The sequence below is a fragment of the Monopterus albus genome, unplaced genomic scaffold, assembly GCF_001952655.1.
Source record: "Monopterus albus unplaced genomic scaffold, M_albus_1.0 scaffold161.1, whole genome shotgun sequence".
Classification (NCBI taxonomy): Eukaryota; Metazoa; Chordata; class Actinopteri; order Synbranchiformes; family Synbranchidae; genus Monopterus; species Monopterus albus.
In genome coordinates this window covers 67,320-93,509 of record NW_018128041.1, presented here as the reverse complement: position 1 = coordinate 93,509, position 26,190 = coordinate 67,320, and the positions used below count along the sequence as shown (strand labels likewise).

At 41.5% G+C, this 26,190-nt stretch overlaps 3 protein-coding genes across 9 annotated transcripts in view; 2 read left to right on the top strand and 1 right to left on the bottom strand.

Moving 5' to 3' along the window:
• Positions 1 to 3,732, top strand: part of stk11ip (serine/threonine kinase 11 interacting protein) — a 35,673-nt gene extending 31,941 nt beyond the window's left edge. For 3 of the 5 annotated variants that reach the window (XM_020615254.1, XM_020615257.1, XM_020615255.1), the window contains exons 25-26: positions 629 to 855; positions 1,895 to 3,732. In XM_020615254.1, coding sequence (XP_020470910.1) covers positions 629 to 855; positions 1,895 to 2,035 — 368 coding nt within the window. In that variant the 3' untranslated portion in view covers positions 2,036 to 3,732. The remainder of the gene's footprint in view (positions 1 to 628; positions 856 to 1,894) is intronic. The other 2 variants (XM_020615256.1, XM_020615252.1) reach the window with 1 other exon arrangement.
• A 3,209-nt stretch (positions 3,733 to 6,941) lies between these two features.
• Positions 6,942 to 14,349, top strand: LOC109968768 (gap junction gamma-1 protein-like). Of its 3 annotated transcripts, none has more exons than XM_020615271.1 (5): positions 6,942 to 7,160; positions 10,894 to 11,165; positions 11,270 to 11,495; positions 11,575 to 12,255; positions 12,735 to 14,349. In XM_020615271.1, the coding sequence occupies exons 2-5, from the start codon at positions 10,926 to 10,928 to the stop codon at positions 12,746 to 12,748; spliced, it is 1,161 nt and encodes a 386-aa protein (XP_020470927.1). In that variant the 5' UTR covers positions 6,942 to 7,160; positions 10,894 to 10,925; the 3' UTR covers positions 12,749 to 14,349. The 3 variants fall into 3 exon arrangements, with proteins under 3 accessions (XP_020470927.1, XP_020470928.1, XP_020470929.1); XM_020615272.1 differs by lacking the exon at positions 6,942 to 7,160 and adding an exon at positions 7,168 to 7,328; XM_020615273.1 differs by lacking the exon at positions 6,942 to 7,160 and adding an exon at positions 9,465 to 9,533.
• Positions 13,183 to 16,988, bottom strand: inha (inhibin subunit alpha). The gene is made up of 2 exons (XM_020615274.1): positions 16,470 to 16,988; positions 13,183 to 15,687 (listed from the first exon to the last, which is right to left on the bottom strand). The coding sequence occupies exons 1-2, from the start codon at positions 16,768 to 16,770 to the stop codon at positions 14,939 to 14,941; spliced, it is 1,050 nt and encodes a 349-aa protein (XP_020470930.1). The 5' UTR covers positions 16,771 to 16,988; the 3' UTR covers positions 13,183 to 14,938.
• Positions 16,989 to 26,190: the final 9,202 nt, after the last annotated feature.

Here is a 26,190-nt window from a genome sequence, read left to right as displayed (position 1 = left end):
AGGTTTTATTTTTTTCCACATAAAAACACATTACAGCAAGAAGAAGAAATACAGAAGAAAGGACGTGATTTGTATGGAGCAGATGACGCGAGGCCCCGCCATCGATCCTTATCAACAGCCTTTGGCATAAAAGGAGGCAGAAATCTTCTCTTTTGACTGGAGTGGGTGGCAGGTGTTATTATGTATGGGCATGCATGTGGTCTGTACATGTGTACCGGTGCCACGGGGTGCCTAGGCTGCCTCACTGTTTGTGTTTCAGCAGACATGTATAAAAACAAGGTAGCTGCAGGCTACACACAGCTGTGCACACCGGTGGAATTTCAAGCACTATAATTTCAGCATACCTTGATCTACTCTTTGCCTCTGTTCGCTCCTCTGAAGATAGCTTTCTGACATGAAATACACATTGAAAACTTCAATGTTTGTAGCAGAAATGTGCTTTGTAGAGCAGCAGATTCTTACATACAGTACCATACCCAAGGGTAACGTCTTGACAACCCTGTTTTTGAAAGCTACAGTCTATTTAAGGTGGATGTTTAATAAGCAGTCAGCAAAGATTCTCATTTGGAATTGACAGCATCTTTGACTCTTTATATAGTGTTATCATATTGTCATATTTTTCTCTCAGAGGACATCTGGGTGCCGTTGACAGTCCTGGCAACCCGGGAAACCCTCTACCTGCTCAAAGAAGATCACCAGTGGAGAAAGAGCTCAAAGAGCAAGACAGCCAACGAAAACCAAGAACAGAGCAACGGAAGCGTCACTGTTCTTGAGACACTGCCGATCAGCTGCGTGAGCTCAGTCCACCTGTGGCCCTCGGATCAGTGCAGAATAGATATAAAGCTTTTTGATGAGGTCAGTATGATGTCCACAGAAATCTGAAACAAAAAGCTGACATCTCACAAGAAGGTTTTGGGCTGTCAGGGTACTGACATTGGAATGTCCAATGCCCACTCAGTGCTGCATGCATCCACTTCAAGAGAAAGACTAAAAATAAACAATAGAGCAGGATTGAAGGGGCCTTTGTATGACTGCTGTTTTCTGCATTTCACCCTCATTTCTATCAGAAAAACACCACAGGTTAAAGGTTCAACAAAAAGGAGAAAATGCAAATGCTGCCTTAGGTGGAAACAGCTGTGATGTATCCAAGTTACTGGAGCTTATTTCGGTAATCTTACGGAGTTCATATAAGTAGTGGACAGAAACATGCCTTCATATCAAACCTTGCATAACATTTTAAGGGAAACATACAGTAAGTAGCTCATTACTGATCCTGTAGATAAATCCACTGGTAACATATGTTAATGATAACAGACAGATAAATGAACAAATCAAATAGTTTGTTCAGTTTGAAAAGCAAAGTATACTATCAAACTATTTTAAACTCTTATTTAACTTCCTAATTACGTAAGTACAACAGGGGTGATCGTGTCATCCCACTGTCTCTATTCCCTCAGACTCCTGAATCAAAACAAAGCTGTACTTGCTGATGCCATGTTTGTGTTGGTCTGTGCATGTGGTTGTTGCTAACCTGAATGAGTCCTCTAATTGCTCCCCTTTTCACCATGATCTGTAAACATGACCACACAATTTGTTTACTTTTCTCTACAAAGAAGGATTTGAGTGAAATTGAACACAATCAGGTTCTGTTTCATATTAGAAAATAATCCAGGGAGATCAGTATATTGTTAACTACAACATGTGCATTGAGAAATTCAGTAAAGGGGTGCATAGGGTTGACCAAACTTCACATTGTGGTGTTGTGATGATTGTTACAACTGTGGTGTCAGTTTTGATACATGTAAATGTTTCTTGTTCTCATTATCCAATGTGAGTTCCTTGTGATGAACTGCTTTCATTTTCATTGCTTCTCATGCTGTTTTCTCTCTTGCAGACTGTGAAACAGGAGAAGACATGGTGTGTGCGCTCGGAGAGCAGTGAGCTCCTCCAGGGTCTGCTGGCCTGGGTCAGAGCACAGTGGGAGGCCATGTTCGGAGTGAAGCTGCACACAAGTCTGCAAGACAGAGCGACATGAAAAAAAGAGTTACAGACTGTATGCTCCTGTTTTTTGTGAGCGTGAGTCTAAGTGTTGGTACTGGGAAATGTTTAGTGAGCGTGAGCACGGTCTGCACTCAGTCTGGTTCCATTACACTCGTGGCTTTCATCCTCTTTTAAGCCAGAAACTTGGAAATGATTGCACTCATTCATGTGGTACACATGTCTGTAAAAACACTGTTGTGTAATCTTTCCTCCAGATACCATCCCACTGAAGGTTCCTGCAGCTGAAATGGAGCGTGCCTTGTTTATTGCTGCCCTGTTTTCTTACTGAAAAGCACCTTAATGCATCTTATAGCTTTCTTTGCACTAGGCTGACAGGGAACCCCCCCCCTCCCCCCAAGCTTGACATAGTCTTTCCCCTCACTGTCTTAGAGTGCAGTGAGTTGTGACATCACGAGGATGGGGTGCTTCTGAGTGGTTGAGGTTAAGACATTGTCATTAAGGGTCACCTCACCTCTCCCAGTTAAATTTAGTCTCATGATGTGTTTCTGGACTGTGGTATGTGAACAGAAAACCAGAAGTGTGAACATCAGATGAACAGTAGCAGTTCTTTTCTATTAAACTTGGGAACAGGTATTTGTTTTGTTTTTTTACATTGGGTGATTTTTTTTTCTTTGTTTATTCTCAGATCAACTACATGGAAAAGTCAGTTCTGCACTGTCACTATTGGATAAATGCAGAGGTTTTGCATTACTATCTTTAAAATGTGGCCCCTGTGGCTTGCTTACGTAGCCGCTATGATGTGATGATCACTGTTAATTTACAAACAAAATCTGATTTATATCTTTGTTAGCATTTCATTGTGGGTTAAGTCAGAGAAGTGTGCTTTATTTTTATATAAATACAAAAATATGAAAAACTGCTGGCATGTGATCTGTACAATTAAATATAAAAGTAATATGTTAATTTGTGTTCTGTTTATTTAAACCAAAACAGTCGTGCATTTTTAATAGAGAGCAAAAAGGAGTATCCACATCTAACTTGCAGCAGGTTGGTGGAACTTCACTTGGTCCTGTTACAAATGTTAAGTTTCAGAGGTTTTCTTAACTTCAGCAACAACATTTCTTTCCTGTAAAATTGACTTCACAAATGATCCACATCAACAAAACAGCAAAAACAGGTGGTATTATGTAACAAAGTACATGTAGATTGGTGTTAATCCCTTTTATACCGTCATGATGCAAACCACAGCAATGGACTGCTGCCAGAAAGTCCGCAAAGGCAGATGAGACGCCTTAGGGACTGATTATTCTGTTCACAGCCTCTTAATTACAAGAGGTTTTACACGTTGTTGTACATACTGTGACACTTGATTGATGTATGTGTCTGATAATGTTTAGTGAGAGCACAGCTTGACCTGAAGCTCTCAAAATGTCACTTGTCAGCTGTTTATTAGTTCTGTAGAAACGTGACTCATGCCTGGTCATTGACAAGTAGTTAATGCAGTGGCATCATCCATCCATCCATCCATTAACTAATGGTGTTAATGTTCCAGTTTGAAGACAAGAGAAGACTAAGTATTTGAGAAAATTGTTAAACCATATAGAAAATCACTCTCTCTGACATTTTCCTGTTTGTGCATTCAAATATAAACCTTAGAAACTTGTGCATGCTGTAATGAACTGTTCCTGCAGTTTAGCAACTGAAAGATTCCTTCCTTGGTGCGATAAAAACTGGCTTTTAAACCTGCAGTCTTCAGCACCCATTTCTTCTTTATTAGGTCAGCTTAATCATTACATTATTTCTGGCTCCAATTGAAAGCAGCAACAGTGAAGAAATGCTTGAAAGCAGCACGAAAGTCTGGCATTGGTGTTTGATTATTGGACCAAACTTGTGGCCTGTTGGTTACACTGTGTGCTTTTTGGCCACTCGGTGCCAAACTGCCAATCCTACTCCTCTAAGCAAAGCAGGATTTGAGTCTAGGCTCAGCTGTATGAAAGGTATGGTAACCAATTTCACAGTGTAAATGTTTTGATGCTGTGCATGTGTTGTGCACATGTTTGTGGATCACCTTTAGTCACACCCATGTGGCTGACAAACAACTGATCACCAAACTAGTCAGCAGACTTACTTAATGGTGAAGTATATTGAACATAATCCTGTTTTATGGATCTGATATGGTCTCTGGGAGCAGTGCTTTAAAATGATTTTGTTCTCTTATTCTCATTTACAGGTCAATTATCTAAATACCATGCCCTCCCCCATCCTGTCAGGAGTAAATTAAGGAGCAAATGCTAAATCTCATTAGTTTTGGCCTCCAACAGGCTAAAATTAGTGAGTCTTGAAACTCAGCCTAAAATATCCAGAAGTCATAACAATTGCACACTGTGAAGTTTTATGTTTTGGGAGGAAATAAGCAATAGCACCTGATACTGTGTGTACAGTACATTCAGTCACAGAGGCAGTAGGACATGCAAATAGGGCAAAAGTGCCCTTTGTTCAAGCAGTTAATATATTTACTGCAGGGGGCTGGGAAGGAATTTGGAGCCACAGGAGGGAGTCAGTCCACCTCCATTCCCATTTTTCCATAAAAAGCAAAATCTTAGTTTTTGTTGTTGTTGTTTTGGCCCCTGTCCGCCTATAAGGGCCTTAATTGTCAAACCCCTCAGCAACATTAATTCAGTGCTATTTAAACATTTTTAAAATGCTAATTCACAAGAATGTGAGAGAGAAAATAGAAACTTTCCCAAAATAGCGTGGATTATTTTTGGCTGTAAATAAGTGACAGTAAAAAAGGTGCAGGTGAATGAGTTCATGCATCATCTTGGACCACATGTGAGCACCAAAGGAAAACTGGGAGGATAGTTAATATGAGAGAAAGCTGGGCTGTAGCCATGGTGATTTGGCCAGGCACTCACATCTGGCCTGATTCAACTTCCCACAGCCTCCTCCAAACATTGAAGGTCCTCTGGTAAATCGGGAGCACTACAGCTGCACTGTGCATGACAGCAAAAAATCTGTTATTTTGCTGAATGCTTGAGTCAACAAAATTCCTGGATGGTGGGCCTGCTCTTCTAAAAGCTGCAGTCACGCAGTGCTCTGTCAGGCTAGTGGGCTGCCAAACTCTGGTTCAAGTGGATAATACAGGGTCCTCAGCACAAAGAGTAATGATTAGATTATGGTGTAGTTGGACTCGGTGTACTTTTTAGTATTAAAAAAACCCAAGATCCTATACAGACACAAATCCTCTCTTTGAATATGTAGGTGTTTTAAAGGGGCATTCCAAACATTTTGCACAGTCACTGGTGGCCTTTTTAGCTTTTGAAAATACTGTGGTTGTATAATGCCATTGATGGCTTTGTAGGAGCCCTTGAAAGTCTGGAGGAAAAAAAATAGCCATTGTAATACCATCAGGGATGTTTCAGCACAGGCATAGATGCTACAGTTTTAGGGCATTTAAAACCTGTATTACAAACTGGACACACAGCAGAGTTTTGAAAACCATGGCTGTTAACCAGGGAGATTCTAATGAAAGACAAGTCGCATTAGAGAGACGGGTTAACTCCAGTATGTTTGGAGCCTGACTTGCTCTGCCTCTGCTGCATTAGTTTTTACCATTGGTTTTCTACCCTGCCCCTCACAAGTGCCCCAAATCTATGGCAGTGCAATACTAAAATACTAAAATAATTTGTCCACCTTGTTTATGTCAGAGTAGACTTAATATTAGAAACACTTCTCAGAATACTGCAATACACTTCCACAGCAAGCAACACAATGGCCTCCGAATAAAGCTGAGCCAACACCTCATAAAGTTATAGTTCAGGGTTGTTTTGAATGTGGCACTAATACAGTGAGTGTAAGTGAGTGCATATTTAATGTGCATCATAATATCACATTTATTCTAAGTGGTATTGTTACAAATGAGTCTATTTCATGTGTACTTCCTCTTGTGAATGGTAGCAACGCTTAAGTGCATTTATTTAAGTATATTAAAATGTCATTCTTAGACATGGTGTTGTTGGGCCTAGTTCTTTTAACCACGTTAACTCTGAGAGACGAGACAGTCCAAGTAACTTCAAAACTGTGCTGATTTATTCAATGAACACAGGTAAAATTAACATTACACGCTCAGGTATCTTACACCTCCAACATGCACGCAGGCAGCTGAAAGATGAAAGACCCTGAACCATAACAGGCCTATACATTATATCACTTCGGGCTAACCCCATACTACTCAGGGACACCAAACCATGACGTCTCCCGGTGCCAGCTGTGCAGCTGACCATAGCAGTAGTCAAAGCATGAAGAAAATCAATGTGTGACTGTCTGTTGATTATGTGGTGTGTAGCTAAAACATTCTGACATGACATCTAGTGACATGTCATGACATTAAGCATAAGAAAATATTATGATTACCATTATGGTTAAACACGTCATAACAATAATATTAACCCTTCTGTCTCCTAACAGTAATCAGCTTCCTTGAACCTGAACAACCTGGAGTACCCCATAAGAATGACTAAGCATTTAACAGCCTGAGCTAGACATCCTGTCTACTCTAAACATTTCTAATACATGAAGAGTCTAACCAATGTCTATCTGACTAAAAATACCTAACAGTGTCCTTTATAAAAATTGGCATCCTAATACTGTGAATGATTCATGATGTATGTGTATGAACTTTATTGCTATAAGCAGCCTTATTGTGATATTATTATATTTTTTTATCATATTACAGTGATATTTTTATATCGGATGAAATTCCTGTGAAGACCCTGGGACTGACTGTGACAGTGGCATCATCATATTATAAAGGTCCGTCGTCAGGACCGAACGATAGTCAGTCATGGATCTCAGGTTTCAGGCGAGGGGCCTCCTCTTCTTGAATGAGGGCCGAGTTACGTGGAGGAGGTGCGGGAGGAGGAGGAGGAGGAGGAGGAGAGCAGGAGAGCAGGAACCAGAGATCTCTCTTTGGTACTTTTGTTCGGGACCCTGACACATGGGGTCAACACGGGCTGAATGGGTTCATAGACAAGGGTGCCTCGGACGCGGACGCAGACGCACGCAGACGCCCGCAGACGCCGATGAGAGCGCGCGTTAATTAAGAAAACCTGGTCGAGCAATTAAGCGCAAGGAGAGAAGACGCGCGGAGTGGAGTGAAGGTGGGTGACGAGAAGTTTGTAAGGCAATTTAGTTTCCTTTTCCCACTTAGTTAAACCTCATTTTAACATGTTGGTGTTCACAAAGTTTATTTTATGAGCAGTGTTCACACTGAATTTACCAAGTAGCTTCCGTGTGACGAGTTTTGGATCTGTGCTTCCCGGAGAGCGGTGAGTCGTTCTATCTTCGTCAGTTTCAAGCCCTTAGGGGAAAATATGATCCACCAAGACAAATTCACTGTTAGCGCAGCTCAAACTGTTCTGATGTCATATGTTTTTATAAGTGTGCCAAAAGAAAATCAATTTTAATACCACTGTAGTTTTCAAAAGTTCCCCATCGGAATGGTTAAATAAACTCACCAGACAAGCATTACAGTGATTTTCCTTTGGTTTAACGAGTTACTCTCCTAACAGTGGTTCAACTTTCATAACTAACTCGTGTCTGACTCAGTTAAATGATGGCTTCATCTTCTAATTCACTGGATTTTAGTTTCCCCACTAGAGCTTGGCAGCACTTTTATTTTCCTAACAGAACGCCCACATTAAAACAGTAAAGTCTGACTCAGCAGAGCTTGTTCATAGCCTTGGACAGTTTTGCTGAAGGTCTTTAAATCTCCTCTCAGCTTCCTTTTACTGCTTATTTGAAACAGACCAGGGGATATGTCTAGTGGCTATAGACATTTCCTCCTCTGGATGTCTTTTACAAAGTCAAATAATTTTTTTCTGTGCTGACAGTACAGTAGAGTAGTGATTGACATTTGTAGGTGGTGTATTCTTCTGTTACAGCTCAGACTCCTTGAGGATTTCATGTGCCCTCTGTCTGCTCCTTGAACCCTAAGATCCAGCTTCTGCTGTTGGTTAGGCAGGAATGTCGACTTGCCTTTGCTTTGTCCAGATCTTTTGCTTCAAACACTCCAACCCCCTCCGTCTCCTCCTGGAGCCGAGTGGCTCCTGATGCAGAAAAGCCTAAGTTGAGCTGGGTTTCGCACCACATGAGCAAATAAGCTACTGTTTAAAAGCTGTGTCTGGTCAGCTTTTGTGAGGGTTCTGTTGCAAAAAAAATGTTTGCAATTACTTGAGCCATGAAACCAGTTTGTCTTGGTTAAATACGTTGTTGGGTGATGTCGTCCCCCCCCCCTCCCCTTAGCCCTGCACCTCTAGAATGCTTCCATGGGCTCTCAGTAGGAGTAAAATCCTTGTGTATTGAGAGAAACCTGCAAATTAGCTTTTTGTATTGAGTTAAATTTGTTTTTGATTGTGGTACAGTGGAATTCAGACTGAGAGAAGTGAATGACAAGACCTTGGAGTAAAACATCAAAAATATGGAAAAGTGTTTTGAAGTGTTCAAATGTCTCGACAATGTCAACGGTTCAATCAAATATTTGGCACTTTAGGGAGAATATTTAACAGGTGACTGCAGTGACTCCATCGTCCAAGCCGCCGTTAACTGGACTGTGTGATAATCTGTCAGATACTGCATTTCTAACCTTTGTGTTTACAAGGACAAGTATTAGCCATTAAATTTTCCTGGTGCCCTCATGTGACTACAGTGTAGTAATAAGTATGTTTAAAGGTTGATAAAGTGGCACAAACAGACATGGTACTCCTCAGAGGTCAAATTTAACAGTCAGCCTCTGGCTTATTGTGTTGGCAGTTCAGTGTGTTGATTAGAGGCTACTGATATTAGATGGCCGTTTGTGGTTAGACTGCTGTGGATTTATGAAAGTGATACCTTTCATTTCTCAGATGATGCTTTTGGTCAATATTTAGCAAAGTGGGTTGTGTCCTGGAAGCACAGTTGGAGCTCTAAAAAGCTTGAATATCAGGTCAGAGTTTTGATGGCAGAAAGTAAACATAACTGCGACAGATGGTGCTTAAAGGAACAGTCTGCCTCATTAAATGTCAGACTATTTAGCTTTGAAAAACTTATTGGTGGATTTTGTTTATTTCAAGGTGCTATGCAGTATCTCTGCTGAATACCTATGACATTTATAGGTGGGCATTGTAATTGTGTGACAGGGGTAAAATAATCTTGTTCCTGTCTCAGACTTTACAAGGTCTTGAAGTTCTCCGTTTTGTCAAACACCTTATCCACAGTGGTGTTTCTGTAATGGGTGAATTGCAGCTCACCTTTTTAAACATTTTATCTGGTTTAGTTCTCTCGTTACAGCCTGGAACTTGTAGCATGCTGGGTTTGAGATGAAGTGTTTCAGAGTACATAATCTTCACTGGATTTAATTCAAAACAGGCTAAAATACTTGAACTTCAACATGAGTCTGTTTCTGCTCAGGCATGTCAGACTCTTCATTTCTTGGCGTCTGAAGGTGCCAGTGTGGAGGAAGGCTTTTGCAAAGGAATTGATGAGTAACCTGGCAGGTGAGGGCCTGAGTAGAGCTACAGTTCACTTGGCCGTGCCGGCAGGCCACTTGTTACATACAGTAGTTAAAAAGAACAGAGGCCACACCCAACCAGCATAAACGGCATCATGCTGGGTGCACCCTGGGTGGTCTAATCTGGGCAGAAATGCCCACGGATGCTTGATATGGCTCAAGCCTTGTTCTGTTGCAATTATGAAATACTGGCTATTTTCTTTGCTACAGCCTGGTGAATGTACAGTAGGTGTATTTTTATTGTTTGTTGCATTCCAGTTGGCAAATTATGTTTCTGTGGCAATATCAGTTCAACCGTTTTCCTGAGCCTTCCTTGGTAGAGGAGGCAATCCTGCACATATTAATCCAAAATAATACTGGATGCCTTTTCTTTTAATTGACAGCTGTATTTGATTTGAAGCATTCTATTTCCATGCTCCAGGCAAACATTCTAGCTAGTTTTTTTTTTTTTTAGAAATAAACCCAATAGTTTTCTTAGTTTTCAACCTACCACTCAGTCAAATGTTGTTTTTTGTTTTGTTGTTCCCACTTAGCCACAAAAAAAAACCCAGGTAAATCAAGCTTTACTGTATTATTGAGTGATCCTCTTTAAAGGAGCGGGTACTTGGAAAATGAACTGAAAGGACCAGCTCTGTTCTTTTCTTCACGGCTTCATGTTAAGGTGTCAGGTTGTGGTTTCAAAGAATTTAAAGGGATCATTTCTGGCAGTGAGACAGAAAAATTCCTAACTTCATTCAGCGTTTTAGTGCCTGCAGCCCACAGCACAGCAGGTCTCCTCACGGCTGGCTGCAACATGCCTGCTGACACTCTGATGTTTGATTAGCAGCTCAGGCTTGGCATAGCAGGGAGCTGTAAGAATGAGAGTTTACCAAGCTGCTACTAGTGCCCTTTGACTAACAGGACTGAGTGGTGTGGTTTATGTATGGACACCTGCAAGTCTGAGGGCTCTGTATGATTAAAACAAAGCATGTTTCTTTCCTAGCCCTGCAGATGAGGTTGACCTACAATACCTGGATGCAATATTTGCATTTGGTTTCCTCAATAATTCTGCTAGTTTGTAAATCTTGGAGATTGGTGCATATTTGCTTATTGCTTGAGGGCATTACTGAATATATATTAGCACATAATGGTGCATTATTAAATATATACTTTATATTACTGTGTATATGTAGTTTAGTCTATAAAATGTCAGGAACAAGGGAGAATGTTCAAAAATTCCTAGAATCAAAGCGATGTCTTGATTTGTCCACCCACCAGTCCAAAATATTCAGTTTACAAAGAAAATGTTCACATTTGATAAACAAAACAGTATCATGTTAGTGATGTGGCTTTTTTTCCTCATCCAGAGCTTACGTAGCTCCCTGGTCACCTTGGCACCATGAGTTGGAGCTTCCTAACTCGTCTGCTGGATGAGATCTCCAATCACTCAACCTTTGTTGGAAAGATCTGGCTGACAATGCTCATCATCTTCCGCATCGTGCTGACAGCTGTTGGTGGGGAAACCATCTACTATGATGAACAGAGTAAATTTGTCTGCAACACACAACAGCCTGGGTGTGAGAATGTGTGCTACGATGCATTTGCACCGCTCTCACATGTTCGATTCTGGATCTTTCAGGTGAGCTGCATTCTAATGTTATAAAACATAAAAGCTTGAAAATGTGCTCTGCATCTGTTTTTCATGATTGCATAACAGAATGATCAAGTCTGATCTTTATCCAGGTGATCATGATCACCACTCCCACAATTATGTACCTGGGCTTCGCCATGCACAAGATAGCCCGCATGGAAGACAGCGAATACACGTCTGGCCAGAAAAAGAAGAAGAGGATGCCCATCGTTAACCGTGGGGCAGTTCGAGACTACGAGGAGGCGGAGGACAATGGAGAGGAAGACCCGATGATCGCCGAAGAGATTGAACCAGACAAGCCTGATAAAGCAGAGAAAAGTATGCATTGTGTCAAATACCTTTTAGCATCTTTGATACAAACTGAATCAGATTCTGACCAGTGTTTTCTTTGTCCCAGGCTCAGAGAGAAAGCATGATGGTCGGCGGCGGATCTTGCGTGACGGCCTGATGAAAGTTTACGTTTGTCAGCTGCTGTGTCGCTCCGCCTTCGAGATCGCCTTCCTTTTTGGGCAGTACGTCCTGTATGGCGTTAAGGTCGAAGAATCCTACGTCTGCACTCGCTCGCCTTGCCCGCATAAAGTGGACTGCTTTGTGTCCCGCCCCACAGAGAAGAGCATCTTCCTGGTGGTGATGTACGTGGTGTCTTTCCTCTGTCTGCTCCTCACCTTCCTGGAAATCATCCATCTGGGCTTTGGCAGCATCCGTGACACCTTCCGCAGGCGAGCCACTGTCAAATCGCGTGCCCCCCCACGAACCTCCTCGCGTGCCATGCCAACAGCCCCACCAGGATATCATGCCTCCATGAAGAAAGAGAAGCTGAAAGGACAACTAAGGGATTCACAGGTAGCTGACTCTGGACGGGAAAGCTTTGGGGATGAGGTGCCATCATGCAGGGAGCTGGAGCGGCTGAGGAGGCACCTGAAACTGGCCCAGCAACACCTCGACTTGGCCTACCAGGCAGATGAAGGAAGCCCTTCACGAAGCAGCAGCCCAGAAGTCAACACAGCTGCAGAGACGGCTGCTGAGCAGAACCGCCTCAACTTTGCCCAGGAAAAGCAGGGAGAGCTGAATGAGAAAGGTAATGAGCCACTTTAAATCATGGTCTTCATCATTCAAATTTTCATTGCTGCTTTAATTATTGAGGATTAATTAAGCTAATAAACAGTCACAATCTATAATAATCAGATTTAAAAATAGTTAAATATAATTTTAATTCAATGATTCATTAGAAATTCCAAAATGAAAGATGTTTCTTGGTACCAACTGAGGGTTTGCTACTTTGCTCTGATTTATATAGTTCAAAAAGAAATTAGTTTGGTTTTGAACTGTTGATCTGAAGAAATAACCAATTTTTCTATTTTTGGTCAAACAAATACATTGCTAACTTCTAAAACATTAAACTCTAGGTAATTTTCTGGACTCAGATTGTGGCTTTGCCCAGTACAGTTCCAGTGTTGAAGTTGACAACCTACATTAAAATGAACTAATTCTTACAGCTTTATTTGTGAGCATATCTACTTCAGACTTGCTCAACATGACTATTTTGTCTCTTCCCAGAGCTACGTGCCTGAGCATGCTTCCTGCCTCAGATGTCTGTCCTTCCATTCCTACTGGCCCTTAAACACATGGGGGAAGCACATATGGGAATGCAGTCAGACCACTGAGGAAGACCAAAGCCTGTCTGTGTGTGTCTGTGTGTGGATGAGAGAAATGAGCCTTTCAGTATTAGATGGTCTATCCAAAAGACAAAATTGCTGACAAAGTTGTGTTGTGACAAACGGTTCATCTCCACGACTAAACTTGAAAACCTTCCACATCTCAAGTCGTGCCTGCCAATCTGCTTTCAGACCTTGACTGTGCCTTCAGCTAAAACCTTGCCTACACCCTGTTCTTTTGCTCACTCCATTTTTGTAGCCATGCAGTTATCCTTGCCCATGCCAGACCTTGGAAGGATAAGCTTTAGACTCCTCTTGCTCTGTGTTTTTTATATATATATATATATATATTTTTTTTGTAGTCTTCCTCACAACACAGAGGCTCTCCATTGTTGAATGCTGACAAGCATTAACATCTTTCTTTAAGGCTTGTTATGCAGCCTTGGGTTATGTCTTTTCTGGGGCATGTGCAGTAATCCCCCACCCCCCAACACATACACAAAACAAATACAGCTTAACCTGTGCTACAAGAGTCATGTTTAATTTAAATAGATGCAATATTAGGGAGTGTTGGTGTTTATTAGTGAGATACCACACCGTTTCAGAAACGTTTGACACATTTTTGAAGCCTGTATATTTACTTCAATCAGCCAAAAAGTTACCTGGGAAATGCTTGAATCCTTTGACAGGAAATGTTCTAATAAACTTCCAAGAATCCTTTTTCTTTTTTTTGTGTGTTTGTACAATCGGTTCATTTAAAAATAGTTTATTTTACTATTACCTTGTTACTATGAGTTGACCTAAGCTCTTGATTAGTTACCTTTTTCTAGAATGAAGTGTTGGCCTCATGAATGCCACCTGTTTGACATGACTGGTGTGAAGTCATCACCTGGATTTGGTAAATCCTTTTCTCCCCTCAATTATGTACTATAAAAATGATTCAGTGTTGGTCACTGCATGAATCCAAACTGACATTTTATTTGGTTTGTTGCTAACCAGCTGGAAACATCTGTCTTCTGGGCTGTTGGGCTACAATGAAACTCCATCCCTGTCTTAGAAATTTACATTCTTCTTTCGTGAGCCGTATTTTCCACCCTTGACATTCACCACTACTTCTCCTTTGTGCTGAAACATGGGTGGTTTTGTGCATCCAGGGAAGGGAAGAAAAGAAAAGCTGAGGAAAGAAAGAGAGTTGGCTGCTGACACACAATCTGGTGCCATGTAACCACACACCTATTCATCATGCGACATTTGATCAGTAGATTTCAGTGTTCATACACAGTTCAAACATTTTCATAACCTGTTGGTTTTATGATCTGTTGGTCGAAAATGAAACTGCAGATTGCCAAAGAGCTGTTTGATGCTGTATTCTTGTAATCCCCTCAATTACAGTTTCTACTTATTGTAAGGTACAACATTCCATTTTAAATATGGTATTTCAGTGGTTTATACTTTTGTAGTTTTTGTAACTGTAGAGATTATTTTGTCTTGAGAGAAATAAATATATTTGAACAAGATGGTTCTGTCTTTGGATTTTCTGTGACTAAAGCTGCCGAGTATATCCTGTCAAAGCCTGCGAATGCTAGTCTGTATATTGACAAATCAGTTGCCAAAAGTTGGATAAAAGTGATCAGTAGCTTAATTATATGTGCGCGTCTCCTCTAAAATGTCATGTTTGTAACATTTGTGATAGTTGCACAATACAACTGATTTCCATGTTTAAATTGATTTAGTATACTATACTTCCTTGAACTGTCTGAAGCAATGTGAAGGTACTGATGTGAAACGATGCAGTGTAAAAGTAGGCCTACACTGCCCTCTAAAGGTGAGAATCAAACTATGTGCTGCTTGCTTTATCTTACAAGCGGTGTCTAAATGAGGAAAAAAAAGCAAGACTTAGTTTCTTAGGAAGTGAAGACAGCACTGGAAAGTTTTAAAGTTGATTTTAAAAAGAGTGCACACTAAAGCTTGTTTATGAGTCAGGACATTATCTCTGCCACAGTAAAATGCACGGAGGAAATGGAGGAGTTACCGATTTAAAATGATTGTGACCTGAGCTCTAAGAACACCATAATTCTGAGCGAACTAGCCCTTTAAGCTTTATGTTTAGATGCAAGTGCACTCTCCAGGCATAATGTTGGGTAAGATCTCATATTTGAAAGAGTATCCGCCATCAGATGTTGTGGTGATTCTCAGGGACTTCATAGTCCCTGGGAGTGGGGCGCAGCACTGAGTGATTCCCAGCATGGTGGATGTTCGATCCCAGGCTGAGCAGTTTCCATGACAGTAGGAGAAAGTCAGTACCTTTGGATGGACAATCCAGTTTTCCCAGCCCAGCTCCTCAAAGCTGATTTCAATCTCTGCCCGCTGGCAGTCGCTCTGCTGAGGCCTGTCCTGAGAGGGGCGCTGCAGCAGGTTGATAGCAGAAAGAGACCAGGGAATGGTTAGCGGTGCACCGCGGGGTGACCGGACAGGGCCACGAGGGTGAGCATGAAGGTGAAGAAAGGGCATCTTGTCTGGTTCGTTGGCATGGCACTGACAGGTCAGACAACGGACCTGGAGCAGAAAAGGGCCTTCACCCACAGAGGCCAGCGTTTTTTGATCCAGCTGATAGGTGGTCCATCTGTCTGAGCTCATCAGTGATGGAGATTCTGCGACCTGAAGAAGCTGCTGCACTGAAGTCAGAATGAACAACGGTGCAGAGGAATTGTCTGTGCTTCTTTCGCCTGCATAGAACCAGAAGTGGGCAGATGTGACCAGGGTATCATGGCTGCTCATAGAGGGCTGGAAGTAATATGTGAAATGGCTGATGCTGGTTTCTCCGGGAGATGAGTCAGATCTGGCACAAGATGAGTCTGCCAAAGAGAGACAAGAAAAGTCTGATATTTATTGCCTTTGGCATTCCTCAGAGTTCTGCTGTTATCAAGAGGAGACCTCAGATGGATAGCTAGACTACACATTTTTTTAAAATTACAAGAGATTTACAAACAGGAAGTCATACCATTATAATAATTTTAAGTCATTAGCACATCTATAAAATCTTGTTTTTGCTGATTCAGATCTGCAAAATAATATGGTGAGTTTTGTGCAATAAAAAACTGTGTGATTTTGACATTAAAATAAGCAAAGCATATGCAATACACATGCCTGAAAGGCAAATGTAACTCTGTGGAATATATGGTACTTTGCTGCAATTTTAATCCACTCTTGTCCTCAAGTGCCCTACAAAAGCATTCTGACTAAATATTCAAAAATATTTGTAATTTCAATTATTTAGTGGAACTCCTGTCTATTCTGCTTGTAGCAGTTCTTTGTTTGGCAAAAATGTTCTGCTCACCAAGCAGCTCTTTGGTCATTATAATTTATTAAAATGTGGCATGAATTAGCACAACTGCTGACTGGATAGAGCTTGATTTAATTTCAAATGATCAGGTCAGTTTTGCTGCAGCATTAAAAGAAATATATGACAAATCTGTGTTATGATGGAAGGTGCTGCAATTGTGCTTTGATTTCTTTTTGTAAAAGAAAGTCACTATGCAATATATTCAGCAAAGCAGCAAAAATAAATAGTGTGTTGCAGCAATTCAAGTGTCCTTTAATGTTATTAAGGCTAAAAAACAACAACAAAGCTTCTCACCAGAAGTGGGGAAGAGAATAATTTCAGATGATTCCTGGTTTGAACTTCTTCCATGGCTGACCCATGCTGTCCTGCTAGTCCTGGGGACCCTCCAATTAATGAGCCTCGCTCCTGGCTGTGCCATGCCCTCATCAGGACCATGCACTGTGGCTACAGGAGGCTCCTCCAGCCCGAGGGTTTCCAGAACTCTCCCTTTGAACCAGGACAACACTGCCTCCTTGGATAGATGCTCTCCCCTGCAGGACTGAATCAGACTGTGGATCCACAAAGGACCCAGGATGAGGAGAGCACAGGACACCATGACTGTGTAACAACCACCAGACACAAAATATCTTACAGATGTAATGGTTAAAAAAAAAAAAGTCCAAAAAGGAAGTTTCACTTGTTACTGGTCCAGAGGAGCAGAGAGAATTTATGAAAATGGAGTTTCAATTTGCTCAAGTAACCAAATTATCCTGTGTAACTTTTCTTATTCTCACATATTTATTTAGCTCTTCAGCTGTCTGAGACTGAGTCTGAGTGAAGTCTGCAAGGAAAAGCTTCTTGTTGCCAATGAAAAATGGAAGATATCAAGGAAAGACCTTGGCAGTTGGGATTATCTGTTTGGTGCAACTGTTTCTCACAGTATTGAGAGAAAGTATCTATGTTTTATTTTCTCCTTTTGTGTTCTGCAGAGTTGCTTTTGGGTGGCTTAGTTCACTTACAGTGTGAACCAAGGTCATTATTATAACTGGCTACAGCAAATATACAAAAATGTCTCACACCATCAAAAATAAGATTTCTTTACAACTGTCATGTGTATCTGTAGCTGAAAACATTAATTGGTGGCCTACAGACATATCTCACACACAAAACCAGTTAACTCACTAAACGAAAAGTCATTGTCTACTGTGAGGGAAACCAGTGTCTGCCTTCTTTATCCGACTGGCCTTGAATCCTTGAATCAATCTCTGAAACATATTTTTATCAGCAATTTAACAGGCCAAAGGCCTGTTGTGTGCAGACACTTTCCTTTGAACCAACTGTCTTTGGAGTTGTGTTTGACGTTAAGGTGTTTCACTTTTGCAAAACAATCTTTTGTCAAGATCCAATTAATACATTTATCAAGATCAGGAATGAACCTTCACACTGAAGATGTTTAAAATAAGGTGAAAAATGACTTGGTAAAACTGCAATAGCCAGTGTTTAATAAGTGACTAATAATTAGTCATTATTTACTGATATATTTATATGAACTATGCTATTTTTTAAATTCGTTTGACGTATTAGTTTTGCTGAACAGCGACCAATATGGCCACATGTGGGAAGTGCGGGATAATGGCACATTAAATGTCACAACAGACAAAATCTGGCACAGCTGAAAAAGCACAAGTGTAAATAAGAAAATTAATTATGGCTTAGCTCCATTTCGTGGCTCCTAATTTAAGGCTTTGGTATTGTGCATATTGGCTCAGTGGCAACGGTTTTCTGGGACATCTGAATATACAGTACCTTTAACACCTGTGCTTGCAAAGACACAAAGATCCGACCACCAGTGGAAGTTTTGAGCAGGTTTCTGCTTGACGCACAAAACGAGGAGAAGAAGACGCCAAGCTACACTGGGACAGTCCATATAAATGTGATAATGGTGCTTTTTTGGAAGTGTTGTTAAACATCCTGATTTATTTTTTCAAGAGATAAGACAAAGTGGTTGGTTTTGCATATGTGCATCGGGTTTGTCTGCCCATCTCTGTTAAAGTGTTGCGCACAGCCATGTCCCGACTGTGTCTGTGAATTTTGTCTGGGATTGTCTCCCGTGTAAAAGCAGGCAGTCCCGCACAGGACAGCCATATAATGCATTTGTCTTCAAGGTAAATGTGACAGTTTATTGTTAACATCTTATGGGTTAGAGTAAATAATGCAGGTGACGAATTGTTTAGGGACAGAGTTTAATAATTAGTTTTAACTTTAAGGGCTACGGAACATTTACATGAATGTCTGTCATTTGATACCACTGATAGCATTAAGTGTTGGTCACTGATTGTTACCCTGGAAACATGGCTTTCAGTTTAGAGTTGGCCTGCAGTAGGGCAGGTCACCTTTTATACTGGGATAGGTCACTTTATTGTGTGAAACTGTTTATCTTGCATTAGATACAGATATCTTTCATTTTACTCATCCAAGTACAAAAGTAACACCTTTCAGATAACACCGGTGTTATCTGAAAGTACTACACCGTATTTACCAGTAGAGGGCGGTAATACATCAGCAGATGTCCAGTCTTTGTCATGTTTCATGTCAGGTTTATATATATATACTGTGTGTATATATATATATATATGTGTGTGTGTATAGAATGTATGTATGTAACTCCTGTTTTTATTCTTAGACTTTCTTTTATAATTCCAGCTGTCACACATGCTACCTCTGCCTGTCTTTGACACACACACAAATTGTGGTTGACAACATTATCTAAAGGGCTTGGAGTGTGGGAGTGTGTGTTTGTGTGTAGGTCATACATGGCAGCCCAAGAAATGTGACCTATTTGTGGTGGTGCAGCTGTCATTCCCAACCTGAGGGAGCTGGGAATAAGGCAGCGAGACTGCGGGAGACTGGAGAAAGAGGAGATAGATAACATGAGCTGATGTAAGTACTTAGAAGCCTAAAAAGGTTAAAAGTGTATTTTTTAAGAAGTACTTAAACGTAGATACTGAAAACACAGTATATCAGAAGGCCCGAGTGTTTTGACATGTAGGAAAAAGGATCCCCGTCTGACTCACCTCTCTTCACCAGGACTAAAGCTGATGAAAGGGACCATGGCAGTGGCTGCTAATGCTCTATAATCTAAGATGGCCTTACACTTGTGTCTGTACTCACGAAAGGGCATGAGCTTTTGCAAATGATTTAAGATGAAGTATTTGGCTCCATGGATCTTGTTCCATTAAGCTGAACTTGGGAAAGTCCAAAGGGATTCTTTTCAGCTTTAATGGCAAAGGTGAGCTAAGTGACATTTTTTCTATAATCATGTATAGTCTATTTTAGGCAACTCTTCGATCAGCATATTAGTGAAATACTGGGAATTAGCATATAAAGAAAATCCAAATGCTGACATATTTTTAATGAATAATTATGGCACTGCATCTGTTGTCATTTACAACGGTTTCTAGATTTTTAGGGAAATTACATGAATTTCTGAAACCTAACCATTATATCTTATGACCCATGTGAACTCCTTGGTGATCTGGTATGAGCATCACTAAACAGCAACATACTAGAACTTTTTCTTTTTTCAGTTTAAGCAGCAAGATTTCGGAAGGGGTGCCAACATTAAAAGTGGGTATGAGAGGTGAAGAAAATCCAGACTGGCCATCCAACAAACCTCCCTTAGATGTGTGTTATAGTATTTTGGAGCATCACGGCCTATCTTCTTTCAGCTTTTGTTATGTCCAAGCTACTGTACCCTGGCTGCTTCTCCCTGTATCTGAAGTGCAGACAGGCAGTAAGAGGACAGACTTCTTGTCTTGTGAAAAAATACTACAGTGACTAAGCAACTAAAAACATTTTTGGGATGTGCAAAAGACAGATTTAATAAAAGAAAGGTCAGAGTCAGTACTGCAGAAGCTGACATAGCATGCCTTTAGGTTTCTAGAATGCACCAAGCTCCAAAACCTCTGGATCCTACACCTTCTGTAATGCATCTTGATAGTGTCTTATGTTAGTCTGCCCTTGTCTGCAAAAAATTATAGTTTCAATTTCTAGCCAAGACACCCGAGTGTTTTTGTTCCCTATAAACACATGATAAACTGTTTTCACTGTCTGAGCAGTACGTAATAGATATTTACATGTAAAATCAGCAGACTCGGCTTGTTTAGTTTTTTTGAATGACCATTATTTTCAGTTTTCTGGATTAGGCATATAAAATGTAAAACATAAACATGCCTGAAGTCAAACATGACCAGTACGCTCTTCTTTGTGGTAAGAAGAGTCATATGCAAAGTGTCTTTTGCATAACTTGAATGTCATTTTGATTGATGTACTGTGGTCATTACAGTGTCCATTGCAGCAGCCCGGGTCAAACATCCTCTGTGAGCCCAGAGATATCTGAACCAATGGAATCTTTCAGAAGAGGTCTTCATTAACTGCAGCTTATCGTGATGCCCAAATCAATTACCTGATAAAAAGTACAGCCAGTAAAGAAGTGGGAAAGAGATCCTGATGGCAGAAGACTTTGAATCCAGTCACAGTCCCGACATTGGTTCCAGAAGGGCCAAACTCACAAAGGACCAGATAGTTCCAGAAGCTGGGGCTGCAACACAGGAATACACACCGCCAGCTTTCATCCGTAAACTCCACAAGGCAGCAGTGGGAACAGGCTGTGATATCCGACTGCGGGTGTCAGTGGCAGGATTTCCAAAACCTTCTCTGACCTGGTACCACAATGATGAGCTCCTTCCTCCCTCTGAAGCCCAGGACTCTGAAGGACTGTGGATACGGGACTGTCGCATGAGTGATGTTGGCTTGTATACCTGTGTGGCAACCAATGAACTGGGAGAGGCAAGCTGCAGTGCTGTCTTGGCCATTATGGACCTTGGTGAAGGTAATTGCAAGCAACTGATAGAAGACGTTTCACCTCTCATCCAAGAGGCTTCATCAGTTCTGTCTGACTGATGGTGAGCAGGGGGTATTTATCCCACTGGGTGGTGTTTCAGTCTCTCGGTGGCCAACAATGTTCTTTAACGACTGAGTTGTTAGGGTCTGGTATCGGTGAGAGTCGTTACCTGTCATTGGACCCTCACATGTGGACCGACGCCTATTGTCCTGGAGTGAATTAGGGTGGAAATGTTTGGGCAGAGATCTCAAAACAGGATTGTAGATGGAAGACAAGTTGTGTCTTAGTCCACCACCCCTATTTAGTGAGGGGTGCTCTATTTTTACAAAAATAGCTTCCTTACCTCCTCTCAAACCAGCCATGTTCTCTGGAGAGGATCTGGACTTCACTGTCCTTGAAAGAATGTCCTTTGTCCTTCATGTGGAGGTGGATTGCTGACTCTGGTCCACTGGGGTTGGCCCTCCTGTGTTGGGCCATGCCCTTGTGCAGCAGCTGTTTAGTTTCCCCAATGTACGAGTCATTACACTCCTGACTACACTTAATTGCACACACCACATCACTCTGTTTGTGTCTGGGTGTTTTGTCCTTTGGGTGGACCAGTCTCTGCCGCAGGGTGTTCCCTGGCTTAAAGTTGCATAGGTTTTTGATATACTTCTACCTTCAGGCTTCTGTCCCCTCCCAAGTGGACTGCACAATCCAAAAAGCCCAGGCAGTCATCTCTGGCATCCTCACGAGTGATCTTGATGTTGATATCCACAGAGTTGATATGCTCGGTGAAAGCCTCTACCTCCTAGGTCCTGATTTTAACCCATGTGTCGTCCACGTAGCGTAACCAGTGGCTGGGAGCAGTACCAATGAAGGAAGACAGGGCTTTCTCCTCAAATTCTTCCATGTACAGGTTAGTAACTATAGGAGACACCAGGGAGCCCATAGCACAGCCGTGTTGCTGCCTATAGAAGTGCCCCCTAAACTGGAAGTAGGTAGTGTTTAAACAGAGTTCCAGCAGAGTGCATACATGGTCTGGGGTGAGGTTAGTCCTGTTGTTCAGCATGCCATCCTTCAGCAGTCTCTTCCTCACCACCTTGAAAGCCTCTGTGGTGGGAATGCATGTGAACAAGGATCAAGGATGTGACATCATATGAGACCATGGTCTCGTCCTGGTCCAGCTGCAGTTCTTGGACTTTCCTTGCGAAGTCCTGGGAGTTTATTATGTGGTGCTGTGTGTCTCCCACCAAAGGAGCCAGAATGGTGCCCACGTGCTTGACTATGTTGTAAGTCACAGAGTTGATGCTGCTGACAATGGGTCTGAGTGGGGCTCCTTCCTTGTGTATTTTGGGTAGGACATAAATGCATGGGATGGCCTCCCTGGGGTATAGCCTGTAGTATAGTCGCCGGTCAATAACTCTCTCCTTCTCCAGCTTCTGTAAACAGTATATAACCTTCTTCTTGAAGCCACTGGTGGGGTCCCTCTTCAGTGCTTCATAGGTGGAGGCTTCACTGAGGAGGTCGGAAACTCTGGTCTGATAGTTGGCTGAGTTAAGGACTGCCATACATCTGCCTTTGACTGCTGGAAGGATTGTGATGGTTTCATCCTTCTGCAAGACAGCCAAGGCCCTTCTTTCCTCAGGGGTTAGGTTTGAGGATGGGAGTTTGGCACTGGCCAAAGCGACTGTGACCTTCATCCTCAGTTCCTCTGCCTCTGTCTCAGACAACTTGTTGTTTCTAATGGCCGACTCTGTGACTGTGATGAGGTCTACCACAGGGATTTATTTGGGTGTGACCGCAAATTATAATCCCTTGGCCAAGACCTCTTTTTCTATGTCCGTGAGTTCTCTGTCAGAGAGGTTCTTGACTCATTTGTCATTGTGAAATGGCTGTGGGTTGTGCTCCTCTTTTCTCTTCCAGCTTCAGACATCCTCAGGTGGAAGTAACTCTTAACACCACCGACTACAACACAAATTGGGAGTTATCAGAACCCTATATCACAGGGCCGAGGAAATGCCCACAATTGCAGAAGGCAGTACAAATCCAGAATTCCATGAAGGTTTGTGGGTACCCAAATTGGGCCTTCACCAAAGCAAGGGAGAGGCCCAACACCAACAGGAAATCTCTACCTGAACATTTCCACCCCAGTTCACACCAGGAAAATAGGCGTCGGTCCACATGTGAGGGTTCAAAGACAGGTAACGACTCCCACTGATACCAGACCCTAATTGCCGTTGAAGGACTGAAACACCACCTCCTGTTCACCACCAGTCAGACAGAACTGATGAAGCCTCTTGGATGAGCAGTGAAATGTCTTCTACCTAAAACTACATCCAGATGCTTTCTACTAAGTTTTTTCAGCATACTACAACCTGGATGACTGAGAATTTGCACGGACACAAGACTACCACATTGTTTAACAGAATGACCTAAGTCATGGCATTAAACTTTTAAGTTTCAGTCCTATGTGGTTTAACAGGTTAATGTTGAAATATACTGGAACAACAGTGTGTTTCTAAGAAAACACAGTTTGTCTTTTCTAATTAATATTGTTCTCTTGAAACAGTTTATCACTCAGTACAAGGTCAACCAGATGAAACAGCTGGAGATGTGTTTTGCCCATCAGACAGTAAGCCATGTCTGCAGAGCAGCTCTGGGAGATACTTAAAATTAGCTTGTGGATGTAAGTAGAGACTCATATTTTCTGGAGGGGATGAATGTCACCTCTTGTTTCTTTTTATTTGTTGAACAGCTGGACCTTTGGATGTTGTTTGCTGTGTTTACTGAGCAAAGGAGGTTGGGTTTTGGCACCTGATAAAAGTACAATTTAAGATGACAAACTTGTGAAATGTTGTGCCAGGACTTTAAAAAAGAGAAAAATGTGTTACATTGTTTAAAGGTGTGAACATGATTTAGTAGTAGTATCATCAATCACTCATCAGTTGTGTTGGAATGAATCTTGCAGCTACTGTATTTTGTAAAATAAGGCAAATAGCACAATTATCTAATACTAAGGCAAAAATGTGAGATGACTCCAAACAGATGTTAGCTGTGAAATCTGAGGCCTAAGCTCTTTTACTGATGTTGACTTGATGATGTTGAGCACAATAATTATAATACCAGTTTTATACTTTTGGCTTGAAACTAACTGTTTTGAGTGATCTTTAAAGAGTTTGATGTTAGTTAAATGTTAGTTGGCACTGAAGAAATTCATGCAAGTCAGGCATTGTGTTATAGTCATTCAGAACTGCAGTAGATGGTATCCAAACTCAGATTCTCTTAACTGGTGACTGATACTTTGTTATAGTCCTAATAAGTGGTTTTATTTGGTTTCTAGAGCTGGCTTGTTCATGAGATAAAACATAGGATTAACTGCATTTATTTACAATATTAGTATCACACTTGGTGGGATCAATACTCCTGACCAGTTTACATCATCTATTTGAACCTGGAATATAGTTTCCAGTGAGGCCGCTGCGTTACTGGCTATGTGGTCTGGTTGCCCTGGCCCGTGGAGAAAGTTGACGGTTGAGCTCACATGTCACTAGCTCTCACACTGCGAGCTGGCAGCTTGGTCCAGCTGGCATATCACTCAGAACCTCTCTGTCTCACTCTCCTAGATTTAATCTTACATAAATCCACTTTTTACTTACCGACATCTTGTAGTTATTACCTATTTCTGCTCTTTGTTTCTTTTTTATCCTTCTCTCACTTTTCTCTCCCTGCTATTTTCAGCTTGTTTAACATTTAGATTTTTCAAAAAAATGCTATAAGACATAACACAGCTGTGAGCCTTAAATATTTAATTCTCGTGCAAGTGCATTTAATGAAATGTAAATCTGCAGTAACACAACTTTGAAATGTCAGTATTTAGAGCTGAGAAAAGCTGCTGCTGAAGACTTGTGGCTTGATTTGGACTTGTCTTAACAGACCTGACTTGGATTTCTTTGCTTCTGTTAAAGCTACATTTTTAAATTCATATCACTGTTTACATGAATAAGAAATGTGTAAAAGAGAGTGCAATAATTTTTCACCTGTCCTTGTTTTTTAAAATCTGTTTTCTGTATTCTAGCTGCCTTACTATCTCTCTAACCTCTGCTTCACTCTTACATCTTCCCTCCTCGCTCTCCTTGTGGTTATTTATGGCCTGGTATGTGCTGCACTGGCCAGAGGCCTCGTGCTCTACTGATGTGTGGATGCCGCCGGCTCCCTTCTCCAATTGCACCAGCAGACATCACAGATAATTATAGCAACACCACGGTCAAGACACGGCGCTGTCACACTCAATCACAGTCAGCGTGATGAAAGGAAGACTGGGAGGGTGTGCTGAGCCAGGGTTTGGGGGGGATGCATTTCTATTTGTATTGGTGTCTGTTGGTGTGTATCTGGGCACATATGTGTGGTTCATTTTAATGGCTGTTCTTGCTGTTCTTGAGCACTGTTCAATGAGGTCTGTCACTTTAAGAGATCACCCTGACTGATCAGACCAATCAGAAACCAGAGCGGTGCTGTGTCACAAGTCTAGACTTCTTTATTGATGTCAGCTTCTGGCGTAAAGCTTTTGATTAACATACTGCCAGGCATCTGATGGCAGGATAAGCAGTGTGATGGAAGCTTTGAAGAAGCAGCACATCAGTCAGCTGTGGTATTTTAAGACACTTTTACAATAGGAAATCATTTCTGTCTTATGTCACAGGGGCATGAACACTCCAGATGTGACTTGCAGTTACATATAAGATAATATTTTAAAGGTCTTTTGCACATTATAAAAGAGGTAGTTCCCAATCTGGGGGTTGGGACCTCCTAAGGGTCTGCAAGATAAATCTGAGGAGTAGTGGAATGTTTAACAGGATAAGAGAAATGGAAAACATTCTTCTACACAGAAGCAGACTTTCCTCTAATCCTTGCTTTTTTACTTTAAATTATTGAATCCTCAGGCCTATGAAGATTATTCTGAGAATGACAGAATGGTTGGGAGTGGACACAACCCACAGATAAACCAATGCAATTAAAGATTGTTTTTAAATGGGAATGAAAACAGGCAAAGCAATAGTTTCTGAGCTGAGAGTATAAAGGTCATTTTGTTTTGTGTGAGTAGATTTCGGGCCAAACTCCTACTTTTATGTGATTTTTAAAAAGCTATATGCA

Excerpts from the sequence above, each read along its gene's own strand:
- LOC109968768 (XM_020615271.1), top strand. The coding sequence starts at position 10,926 with ATGAGTTGGAGCTTCCTAACTCGTCTGCTGGATGAGATCTCCAATCAC. Across the intron at positions 11,166-11,269 it reads TTCGATTCTGGATCTTTCAG|GTGATCATGATCACCACTCC; the intron begins GTGAGCTGCATT and ends ATCTTTATCCAG. Across the intron at positions 11,496-11,574 it reads GCCTGATAAAGCAGAGAAAA|GCTCAGAGAGAAAGCATGAT; the intron begins GTATGCATTGTG and ends TCTTTGTCCCAG.
- inha (XM_020615274.1), bottom strand. The coding sequence starts at position 16,770 with ATGGTGTCCTGTGCTCTCCTCATCCTGGGTCCTTTGTGGATCCACAGT. Across the intron at positions 15,688-16,469 it reads TATTCTCTTCCCCACTTCTG|ACTCATCTTGTGCCAGATCT; the intron begins GTGAGAAGCTTT and ends TCTCTTTGGCAG.